A 12,540-nucleotide genomic window follows, 5' to 3' on the forward strand; every position below is an offset into this window, starting at 1 on the left:
TAACAAGAGGAAACCGAATGTACACCATCTTTCAGTGCTTTTTAACATCCCTTGAAGAGTGTTGCGTGTGAGACTACGCTGGTGTTTAAAACTACGAGCCCCGCTCTCGTCACCGTGATGCATTTATGTTCCGTGGCGTAAAAGCCACCTGCAACCAGGATCCTTCCTTCCGTGTCCAATAAGCGTTCGCCAGGGATAGACAATAAAACTGTTATCCCAAAACATCGAATCCAAACAAAATTGTTTCCAAGGCTTGAATGAAAATCCGAAATCAAGTGCTGCCTGGAACCCAGATAGAAACGGTCCCTGATAAGTCAAGATGCCATGAAGATAAGTCCTTGTTCCTGTACTGTTCGCTGGTTAGTACTATATCAGTTGTTAACTTCGCAGCCAACTGCGTTAACAGATCGTGAGTGATTGCACTTCGGTGAATATTGATCTATTGATCCGTATCATGTAAACTCTTTCTAATTCCGTCCAGAAGATCAGACAACGCACTGACCTGGCAGTATGTGTAACACTATCACCAAATGCGCCACGACCGACGCAACTTTCCTTTTCGTATCTATCCGTGAATTGGTCACCTCTTGGCGTTCACATTTGAGGGTTTCTTCTATTTTGGTCTTTTCTGTAAGACAGTCGAGATCTCGGATTTCTTAAGGTCACGTATGATCTAGGCTAGAAAGCAGAGTTTCCTTTTTTTGTTAGCTCTTGGCCGCCTCACAGAACATAACCCTCTTTGTTGTCTGCGAACCAATTTCAACGACAAATATTTCTCCCTTCTTGTCTTCAGTTTTGATCTCATAGCGGCCTTGTTACTGAGAACTTCCGCAAATATCTTACCTTTTATCGGTTTAATGAACAGACCTGGCAGCCTAACCTCCCTTCGTCTCTTCAGCTGTTCCTTTCGTTGCCAACCACTCGCACCCGACTTGTCCTTAAGCAGAAGGATTTCTAACGGTGCGACGTGTTGCTTTCTGCAGTCCTCGTCCGCCTTCTTCTGTGAAGCCCTGGCAACTACCTGGTTGAAGTATTCCTCTTTTCACTTTTTCCTCAGTTTGTACTGCAATAGCATGTCTGCCGCCCGTTTGGCGTTTGTAGAGCTATCAACAGGAAGTTTGGTTGCTTGTACTCTCCCGCGTCATCTGTTGCTATCTATGTCGAAGGAAATGTAGAAGGAAAGGAGGAAATGAGGTCCATGAGTTCCTCCGGCTCTGTTAGTCAGTTTTTCATGCCTTTGTTAACTTGTTTCTGGAAGATGGCTGCAGGCGGCGTGCGCTTCACAACTGTCACGTTTTTCCTGATAAGTCTGCTCTCTAACTCGGTGTATATCCAGGAGTTTCAGGAATGAATTTTTTGTGAGTCTTTTTCCAGAGCAGAAACATTGCTTGGTACTGAGGTGACCGTTTCCGCATCCGTGATTGTATCAGTTTGCGAAACTTTCTCTATTTTTGGCCGCGTGCATTAAGATACCTTTCCGGGTGTCTCAACCCTTGATTCCTCTGGGCGCTGTGGCGGACGAGCCACTTTCGTGTTACTCTTAAAACACAGCCAACTCTTTCGTCTTAGTTTTTATATTTTTATTCTCTATAGAAATTGTGCCAGCCCATCGTATGCAAAGGAGAGGGTCGCAATAGTCAGAAAGGAATGTACTCTCGGGGAGAAAGTTCCTTTCTCTGTTTGCTCACCCCTCACTTACGTTTAGCTGATCCCAGAATTCACGCCCGGATTAGCGCTCCTTCGAGACGACGTAGTCTGCTTATAACGGTTCATATTACCTGATCAGGGCTCGCATAGCTCCGTTGACGTCGGCAGGTTCCAGGTATTGTCCAGTAGGACGTAGGTGTAATGCCGACTATTGGGTCAGAACTACTTGTACGGCCACTTTGGAGATGCCATTAGTCCATTAGAGATCGAGGGCGACCTCTGAGGGTACAAAACATACCATATGAATTTGTCTGGTCTAATGCCGTCAATAGGTTTAGGAAAGCATGATATAGAATAACAACCAGATCGGATGGTACTTTGAACATTCGCTTGACTGCTTTTCTTTTGCCATATTGGACCAACCGTGTTTGCTTGTCAGTTAAATGTTGTTCTACCTACCTAAGTAGGGCGACTGATAAGGAGCTCAATTCCAATGTCGTTAGGTCGCTTTGCTTTTCCTGTTTGATTGTCTTTTCTGCTTCTATGTGGCTGACTGGGGCAGTTGTTCCAGCGGGTCAGTTCAGTCCTCAAGACAGCAATCAACGGCCGATGTCGAGGTGCCATTGTCTCATGAGGAGCGGCAATGACAGTAGAATCAATAAAATCATCTGCAGGCACGGTATAGGTCTTTCTGTCGAGTAATTGTCAGAAGGCTTCTCTCTTGGCACCCGGTCAATCTGCTTATGGTGTATATCCGGAGAAGAAATAAATTGCGGCTAGCTGGGCCAATAGTGAGCCTCATCAATTGGACAGCAAATCGATAGACTTTTTTTTATGGCATCACGGAAACTCTCGAAAATGGCAATAGTGACACTATGTTGAGTGAAATTGAAGGCATTGACACTCTATGCCACAGGATATCATCGACGTTTTTGCAGAGATCAGATATCGATGTGCCCCTTCTGAAAGAATCTTTCAAGTTCTTGATTTGTGAAGCGTCCTGCGAAGAAGCGCAATATTTGTTCGAGGCTTGTTAAATGGTACGATCATTTTTTCTAACGACAATCAATCCGTGAGGTGAGGTGAGGTCTTCCAAAGGACCTGTCACGAAGAGATGTCAGAGAGAATTTAGCATAGTGGGGTAACTACAGCTATACTTAAGATTGTGGTCACGACTATCGCATGTGTGAATATCTAAGCAAATAAGGTGCCGTCGATCATACCTTGCATTTAGTTTTTAGGAAAGATTTGGATTTGGTCTCTCCAATGACCGCAGTTAATTTGCAAACAATTCTCGAGTTCTATAAAACATTTGTGTGGTTACACCATCAAGGAAGCAGTCATGGGATCAAAATCTAGATCCCGGGTGGAACTGAAAATATACTCGACTCTTAGTTTCAACTATTAAAATAAAGGCTTTAATTAAATATCCGCAAATCCTTGCGCCAAGTTATACCTTCCCTAGTAAACACTACTTACCACCGCCAAGTGCACCCTGTTACCGGTACCAGCACTACCGAATCCTGCATTAAATTAAGTGGACTACAACGGAAACATTCATCCAACCATCCATCCATCTATTTAATTTGAATTCTCAAGTGTAATTCATCCGTTCGCGACAGCTCTACATTACAGTCGTCCTTTCCGTCATCGCCGTCATCATGTTGCTATTCAATGTGGTGTTAATGTATCCAAATTGCGTCGTCCTAATCTCCGTTTGCACCGTTGTCGTGCTGACGTCCTTTGCTCGCCCACAGAATATGGATTCCAGGAGGAAACAAATAAATGAAGTATCACTTAATGGTATTTTCACAGTTAAAGCTCTGCTTCCTGGGTATTTCAGCGAAAAGCTGGAAATGATGATTTGCATTTATATCACCAGGGACCGCAGGGCTCCAGGGATCTGTGCTTTTCTGGGACAGGATGCTGTCGCTCAATTCAACGGGTCGTTCTCATCTGAAGTCGTGGCTTTTTGCGACAAAGATTAGCAACGATGTTGAGGTTGGTTCAGTGGATAGAAGTATGTTGGGGGATGGGATTTTTGATTGTAGATACGAGCACAGGTGTAGCCACTATTCGTGGTTCTAAAAATGAAATGCAAATAAAAAATATTAATTTTAAGTGTGAATCCATTTTACAATGCGAATGAGCAAATATTTGATCTAGGATGACAAGAAACGATGTGCATGCCAATGAATCTTAAGTGACGTTGACAGATGTCATCAGAACGAATCCAGTTGAAATAATAAAAATTAATCCAAAATAACTGCAGAGATGGTCAGTACCTCAGGGAGTTCGAACATTAAGCGGCACCTGCTATACTCTAATTGATAGGAAGGGTTCATATAAGACATTTCATCGAGGAATGAAGGCTTGGATTTACTCAAAAACATCAACAAGGTTGTAGGCCTTTGTGAATCTAAGGATATTTCTTATAGACGGACAGCACAGATTCCCCATGAAAGAAAAGTTTTCCAAAGTATGAAACATATGAAATTCAGGGACACCTTGTTACGTTCGTCACAAAAAACATGGCAAACCGGGATTCAAACCCGGGGTAGAAATGTCGACAGGCTATCTTTCAACCAGCTCGTTCATCGCGTCGTAGTTTAATCATCATCATATCATGAACCGCGTAACCGCCGCCATCCGGTATAGCCCCACCTTAATAAGGAACTCCAGACAACCGGGATTGCGCCCAGGTTCACCAATTCGATATGCCTATGTCTGGCATCCTGGACTACGCCATCGCTTCATCTGAGGCAAGGTCTTCTTTTTCTACCATAGATATTGCCCTTTTAGACCTTCCGAGTTGGACCATCCTCAATCATACAGATTAAGTAACTCGGTCACCGTAACTACTCAGCCGGATTTTATCGACAACCAGAAGGTCGTCTTATCGCTTATGTGTTAGAGCACTTCATTCAAGACCGTAACGGTACACTACAGTATATTGTTAGAGGTCAGGATTATTACTCTCATTTAGTTCAGGTAATTTCTCACGTCTGAGTGGACAGATATCAGACATCCAGTCACAATACAAATACTGCCGCTACGGGTGAGATTTGAAACGACACCTTCCGCTACAACCGTCCACCTTCTTGCAGGAGGCCAAAAATTCTTCTTCTTCTTTTTCACTCTAGATAGGACGAATTATCAATAATCTCAAAATTGCAGTCTCGAATCTTTATTATTCTCATTTATCAGTGCGATTTGATGCTGTTGCTTCCATGGTTTTTGGTAGCGATGTTGCTACCATATATTTCGTTCTGTCTTCATTAATATGGAGCCAAAGGCCCGCCTACCTGCTCGATCTTGATGAAAATAGTTCGTACATCTTGGATTTTTCTTCTCATAATGTGTAGCATAGATCCCAGGGTGAAACGTGAATTGTGGAATCGTGGGTACCCACGATGGGGCATAAAACCTGCGAAACGTCTGCTGAACCAACACCAACAGCTCTACTACCAAACCCTATCTCCACCTCCACGTGGTGATCGCTGGGAGCTCTTTCTTTATGAAAAACTGCAGACGGAGACGGATGAAGGGGAGTCTCCCGCACCTAAAAACGGGACAAAAGGTACCAACTGGTCCTCCAGGTTGGTGGTTGGGTAGGGTTGACAATCCTACACGGAAAACTGATGTTACGAAGCCACAGAAGGATCCTCGGACAGGATGAATTTTACAACGAAGAACCCGGCAACGACATCGGATTAACGACTTGCGCATTTTCTTATGAAACGTGCGCTCCCTCTGCAGACCGAATGCTGGTGAGCAGCTAGCATATACCCTGTCCCAATATAAGGGTGATATAACAGCGTTGCAAGTCATGCGATGGACAGGGATCGATTTCCTGTAGAAGAGCCGCTACATCATATATTATAGTGACCATCCAGTAAACCATGTGCTCGGGGTAGGTTTCTTAGTCAGCCAAAAAATGAAACCTGCTGTTATCGGCTTTGAAAATGTAAGTGAAAGGCTATGCACTCTGCGTTTGCGAGGCAAATTTAGAAATATAAACCTCATAAACGTTCACGCCCCTACAGAGGACACTGCAGGGTCGAAGAAGGTACCCTTCTACGTAGCAGTTGAGCGGACACTCGAAACCTGTCCCAAGTATGATATCAAAATCAGCCCGTATTCAAGCGATACGTCGTCTCCCATACCTTACATAGGGATACCAATGATAACGGGCTGCCGATTATTCAATTAGCAGTATTATACGAAGTGGTTGTTGGAAATACCTGGTTTGCGCGGAAAGCGGTCCACAAACATACGTGGGCCTCTCCAGACGGTACCACTTTCAACCAAATTGGCCACGTACTGACTTAACGCCGCCACTTCTCAGCCTTGATGAATGTCAGAACATTTAGGGGGACCAATATAGGCTCGGACCACTATCTCGTTGGCATGATGCTCCGAGCTCTAATTACGGCACCACCAACAATCCCCTCTGACGATCAGGTGAGAGTGAACACTGAAGCGATCCACAACACAGCCTTCCGAAACACCCATAAGGGGGAAATTGGTGCCGCAATAACTGCAGTCAACACGGGCACAGAAGTTCTACCAACAAGTCAGCAGGATGAAGCCTTATACACCTCTATGCTCATTCTGCCCAGACAAAGAGTGAAATCTGATTTCCGAGAGAATGAGCGATACCATAACCGTCAGGTTATGGATAAAATCCGGCTCAATACGTGACGGTGGGCGGGTCACTTAATCCGTATGGATGAGGATGATACAGCCCGGAAAGTCTAGAAGGGCAATATCTATGGTAGAAACAGAAGACGAGGCAGACCTTGCCTGAGATGGCGCGATGGCGTATGTCAGGACAGCTTTTAGGGATATCGAATTGGTGGATCTCGGCGCAAAACCGGGATGTCTGGGGTTTCTTATTAAGGCAGGCTTAGACCGGAGATGGGGCTGAACTCATTAGTATTTTAAATGCATTTTATTTTCATTGCAAATAGATTTCTAACTTACCTTTCTCTTTGACCTGTTGGTCAATCCTCGTGTACCTTTTTATTCCCCATATATCGGAATGTATGAATGAGACCAAAACATTGCTAAAATTGGTCTGTCTCTCCATTTGAATATTTGTCCTTCTTTTTTTCCTGAAAAGGTGAAAATCTTGAAAGGATACTGGCCCAAATACACCAGTGTGTTGGATTTGTACTCACTAAAAACACTCTCGACTCCATCCTAATCTGTGAAGCAATGATAAGGTATTATATCATGAAGTGGAGTCAGCTTACTCTAGCCCAGTCTCATTTCTTCTACACGCTAGATTCATAATCGCGCTTTCCACGTCTCCTTTGCGCAGACTCCATCGCATTGCCTCACGTTATCCTGACACGGGATTCGATACTAGAACGTCCCTTCGAAGTATTGTCGAAGCTCTTCTCTACTGTTTGTGGTACATATTATGTAAGACAATTTGGTTTGAAAGATTCAAAGATTCATTGGTTTGAAAGATTCGCTTTCGGAATGAAGATCATTTTGTCCTCCTCCTTGTCTTTGGTACATATACAAAATCGTTGTGTGCCTGATAAGAATGTTCCGCGTACTTCGGGCTTGGGGCGGCGTCCAGTCTTGAGAGCAGAGCTGGTAATAGCTAGGACACGGTTAACATGATCCGCTTTCTACAGATTAATATGCGTCGGAATGCCAGTGCTCATGAGTTGCTGACGCAGTCCGCTGCGAAATTAAAAGCTGATCTACTGCTCATCAGTAAAAAGTACCGAAACAAGGACCCAGCTTCATGGCACTTCGACTCCAGAGTGAAATTAATTCTCAAAATGTGGCCAGAATACGACTTGCAATTTTAAACATCGGATTTACTGTAATGTTTTGGCGTCCAGGCTGCGAGGAAAGCATTCCCGACGTAACCTTCACCTCAGAATTACTGGTGTAGCTGATGGACGAACAGCGAGTTCTCAAAGACTTTCTCCACCAGCGATTATCAATACATCCCGGTGGACACACCCTCTCGGTGTGTGTCACGCCAGCGCTTTTTTCTTTGAGTGTTACGTCAGGAAGATGAACACCGGAAGATTTGTCGAAGCTCTTCGAGCAGGTGAGGCCCGCTGGGGAGCACTGCAGAGGGTGGTAGTGCTGCAGCTTTTAATGTCATAAATTCAGCTACGAACCTGACAACGACAACCTGCGGAGTTTTCATGGTCACGAGAGCATCAAGTCTTGCAAAGCTTCTATATGTTGGTACACTACTATGACAGAATAAAGATCACTCAAAAGGAGAACCCGTAGCACAATAAAGGGAAACACAGCTCGCTTCTGGAATGGAATTGGAACCCTTGGGGATTCGGTTATAAACTGGTAATCCGAAAAATCGGGGCTCTAGGAAAGCCTATTCACTTAATGCTGAGCAGATGGACCGTGTTGTACGGGCGCTATTCCCTGCGCATCGTATGCGAGTTGATGACAGGAGCATGGAAGGCACCGAGGGTTGCAGAAAGAAGACCCTGGGCTGCAGTCTGCATACCGGTCATTTTGTATGCTTAACATGGCCGGAAAATTGCTCGAAAAATTCACTAGAAGTAGACTCGTCAAAGCGATATGTGCTTCCGGAGACTTATCTCCATGACAGTTCGGTTTTAGAGCAGGGCGATCCACATCGTTAATGCGCATCATTGAGTGGAGGCACACAGTTGGCGAACTCGACACGTGATGCTCCTCGTAATGCTTTATGTCAGAAATGCCTTTCATTTCATAAGATGACATCCTAGGCATACTAGATAATACTTTCCATTTGCCGAACTATCTTTTACGGATCTTTACGGATTGCCTGTGAAACCGCTTCCCGCTCTATAGGACGCTAGAACTTCAGAGAAGGATGAAAGTTACATCGGAGGTAGCGTAGGGAGCCATTCTAGGGCCGGATCTCTGGAACGCTTCTTTCGGTGGTCTGCTACGACTGATATGCGAGAAGAATCACTCGTAGGCACTTATGCAGATGTCGTTGCGGCGTTTGCTGCTGGACGCACAACAGCGAACAGGCGTGAAACAGACTTGGCATATTGATGCGATGGGTAAGCGAATGGATGGCTGCTATTGGTTTCAACATTGCACGGGAAAAAAATCGAAGTATTCACCTTGACTGAAAAGAGAATTCCGACTCCGCGTTCCATGTTAATTAGCGAGTCGATAATCGAGTCAAAACCACCTTGCATTGACGCTTGATTCAAAGGTTAGCTTTTTCGAACAAATGAAGGCCAGACAAGGCCTTAAATAGGCTTATGCCAAACATTGGGGGTCCTAGATCTAATTAGTAACGTCTTATAATGAATACAACGCAGTATGTCCTGCTCTAAGGCGCACAGGTATGGGGCGATACTCGTAGTAAGGAGGTACCTACATCGTAAGCGCCCAAGTACAGAGACAGGGGCTTTAAGGGTGGCGTCTACCTAATGCACTGACTTTGTGGGAGTGATTCCTCTGGCCCTTCTTACCAGGGAGCGTAAAGCCATATACAAGTTCAAGAGGAAGAACCAAGGAAGGTGGTTGCTCGGGAATAACTAACGTAGATTAGATGAGTGGCAACTCTCTTGGAAAAACGAGACAAGAGGTAGATGGAATGCGTGGCTTATTGGCATCTTAGATCCGTACTGGAATGGAAAGCATAGTGAGGTTGACTATTTCACATAGTCAAGATAGGGAAGACACGATTTCCTGATTGTGTGTTTTCCAATGGAGTTGTAGACAATGTCGACCATACCTTTTTTTCTTGTGAAAAATTGGATGGGATTTAAACTTTATTTAAATACAGGGCGCTCTCTCCAACAACACGGTTAGGAAGATACTTAGGAGTGGTGACAGACGTGTTGTGCATTACTGTCAGCCTCGTTGAAAGGGGAAGAAGGTAGAGCTTGATCGCTGGTGAGGTTGGATGGCAAGCGGTTCTTGAACTAACAGTTTCCTTCCTCCTCTTCCCCCCATCTGGTGAAAGGAATTGCCTGATTCGAAGGCTCCCCAAGGGGGGAGTGCTCGCGTGCAAGCCCGAAGTAATGTGACAAACGGTTCTAGGCTAGTCTTTAGTTGGAAGTCCAACGACGTACTGTTGCCTTGATCCAACACTCTGTGCATAAACGTATTTATCTACCCTACCCCAGAAAAGGCTATGCTGTCTCTTACCATTCTCAAGAGGGATCCCAAAATGATATCTAAACCCCTCTGAAGTAGTGCTCATGAAATGTTATGCACTTCGAGCCTTTTCAGTAGTTTAAAGGATCCCACTGCCAACCTTACTCTTGGTTCCGAGCATAGCCTATTATATATTATCTGAATATCCTATACTTCCTTCAGGAGCGCACAGGAGACGCACATTTATTTGAGAATATTTGCTAGAAAAACTATATTGGTCTTTCTGGATGCTGCGAGTGTTCACCACTCCTAGAGAGTTTTATTAAAATAGTAGTCTTCGATTCAGTGTCTCGAGTTAATAAATATATATTCTTTTTCCTTTCAGAATGAAACTACTCCAAATTGCAATGGACGAACGGCAAAAAGTCCTTATGAATGCTGGTGCAAATCAATCACTGGGCAACAGTGAGGATGGCCGAACAACCTCGAACAGCGGCACCATTGGACCACTACCAAACCTTGGACAAAGTGTTAAACCGCCATGGGAACGTGCAACGACCGCAGCAAATGTGCCTTACTATATAGAGTACGCTCCATTCCTTCAATTATATGACACTTTTCTAACTTTAAAATTTTTTTTTGTTCCAGTCATGAACGGGAAACAACGCATTGGGACCATCCCGAAATGATTGAATTGATGAAATCTCTGGCCGACTTGAATGAAGTGCGATTCTCGGCTTATCGAACGGCACTAAAACTGAGAGCAGTTCAGAAACGATTAGGTTTGTAGATAGCCAAGATGTTGCTAATGCTAATGCTATGTTAACTCCTATCAAATCATCCCTTCACCCTAAGGACTTTGATGAAAACAGTTATGTGCTGGCTAGACCAGACTCCATTTGAGACATTTTTGTTTCTACTCGACCCCTCTTCAACTTTTGTAATCGTTACCCTTCATGCCCTCTTATAATTTATGAATTCAACCAAATTATCCCTACTTTCTCCGAAGCATGTGTTAGCTAATTAAAGATTATGAAGGAACACACAGGTCTGCACTACGGACATGCACTAACACAATTTAATCCCAAAAAGACATTAGAACTCCAAAAACTCTGTTTGCCTCTCCGCTTTTAATCTAATCCTGAAGGACCTTTCACTAGAAAAAGGTTTAACGGATTGAGATATATGTTCCTTCGCCTTTGAAATAATCATCCGGACAACTGGTGGTGTTTGTCGTGTTCCATCATTCCACCAACTTTAACCCTTATCAATCACACGCTCCCTCCTCCACCCTCCAACATTCCTTACGTCATAGAAAAAGATTCAGGGAGTTCACTTTCGGATGGAAATCACCTTACCTGAACATGTCTAAAGTTCCTTTTAACATCTGATTAACCGCCGTAATACACTAAGTGCGTATCCTGACCGAGGATAAATCTTGATTAAAAGAGAGATTTGTGTCCTTTTTCCTTGGATATCTCCCCTTGAAATTCTTTGAGTTCGTTAGATTTTCTCGTTGAATGGAATTTCTGGTCGTGTCATGGTTGTCTCGCTTTTTCTGGAATTTTTTCATCCCTTCTGGCGTACAACAACATTTTGCGAGCGATTTATCAAAAACATCCTTTCAATGTGTACAATTACCATTTCAGCCTTGGACCGAATTCCAATGTCCGTGGCAATCGATTCATTCGATCGACATGGCCTACGGGCGCAAAATGATAAATTGATCGACATCCCCGATATGACGACTGTCCTGCACTCGCTCTACGTCACCATCGATCAAATCGATTTGCCATTGATGCTTGATTTGGCCATTAATTGGATTCTCAATGTCTACGACTCACAAAGGACTGGACAGATAAGGGTGCTAAGCTTTAAGGTGAGTAGTTGAAAAATGAAGAGACCGTGAAGGATAATGGTGATGATTGTCGATTTTTGTGTTGTCCTTGTGGCCTATGCGGCCTGTTTCACCCACTTGACTTTAATGTGTCGCCTGGTCATTTAGGTTGGACTGATATTATTGTGTAAAGGACATCTCGAGGAGAAGTACCGGTATCTGTTTCGTTTGATAGCCGATCCGGAACGCAAAGTCGACCAAAGGAAGTTGGGATTGCTATTACATGACTGTATACAGGTGAGTTTTAGATGCTTGATTATATCTTTTTACTTTTAGGACATGGGTTGTATCTTTGTTTATTGTAGCTTGGTTACGTCGTATTACACAGTATTGAAAAAGCAAAAATGTAGTAAGAATAAATAATCGTAGACGACAATAGACATTGGGCCATACTTATTTTAATACAATTGATGACTAAGGTACTTTCCGGTAGCCATTCCTAATTCTTTCACTCCTTTAACTGGGACAATTAGTTTTCTACTGATTGGTTATGTTTGCGTTGACACCTCTGGGGTTCTGCAGCATTTGCTAAATTGGACCTTCCATTAAAATATTTATTAATGCTTGAGTCATCTGAAAGCTAAACTAGACACCTTACTATCATATAGCCAACTGAAAAATCGTCCTCCATCCGAGAAACATGTTTCCTACTCAGCATCGGATGCGCTACGCACTTCTGACGAATATCCTACAGCCGCTGCATTAGCACCACCACACGCTTCCTCCTCCTTCCTTCCTCCTGTGTATCATCATTTTATCAAAATATGAAGGTCTAAGGACCAAGCTGTCGGATTTCAAACTGTTTGCCTTAGCATTCCAACATCATGTCATCTGCATTTCTGAAACCTGGCTAGATGACAGGATTTTATATTCTGAGCTCCTCGAAGGTTACT

The 12,540-nt window shown here is 43.8% G+C and overlaps 1 protein-coding gene across 9 annotated transcripts in view; it reads left to right on the top strand.

Annotated features, from left to right (window-relative positions):
- LOC119660390 (dystrophin, isoforms A/C/F/G/H) overlaps positions 1 to 12,540 on the top strand; it is a 1,277,654-nt gene that overhangs the window by 1,211,525 nt on the left and 53,589 nt on the right. For all 9 annotated transcript variants that reach the window (XM_038068919.1, XM_038068914.1, XM_038068920.1 and 6 more), the window contains 4 exons: positions 10,136 to 10,336; positions 10,399 to 10,532; positions 11,400 to 11,629; positions 11,756 to 11,884. In XM_038068919.1, coding sequence (XP_037924847.1) covers positions 10,136 to 10,336; positions 10,399 to 10,532; positions 11,400 to 11,629; positions 11,756 to 11,884 — 694 coding nt within the window. The remainder of the gene's footprint in view (positions 1 to 10,135; positions 10,337 to 10,398; positions 10,533 to 11,399; positions 11,630 to 11,755; positions 11,885 to 12,540) is intronic.

The sequence above is a fragment of the Hermetia illucens genome, chromosome 6 (assembly GCF_905115235.1).
Source record: "Hermetia illucens chromosome 6, iHerIll2.2.curated.20191125, whole genome shotgun sequence".
Taxonomy (NCBI): domain Eukaryota; kingdom Metazoa; phylum Arthropoda; class Insecta; order Diptera; family Stratiomyidae; genus Hermetia; species Hermetia illucens.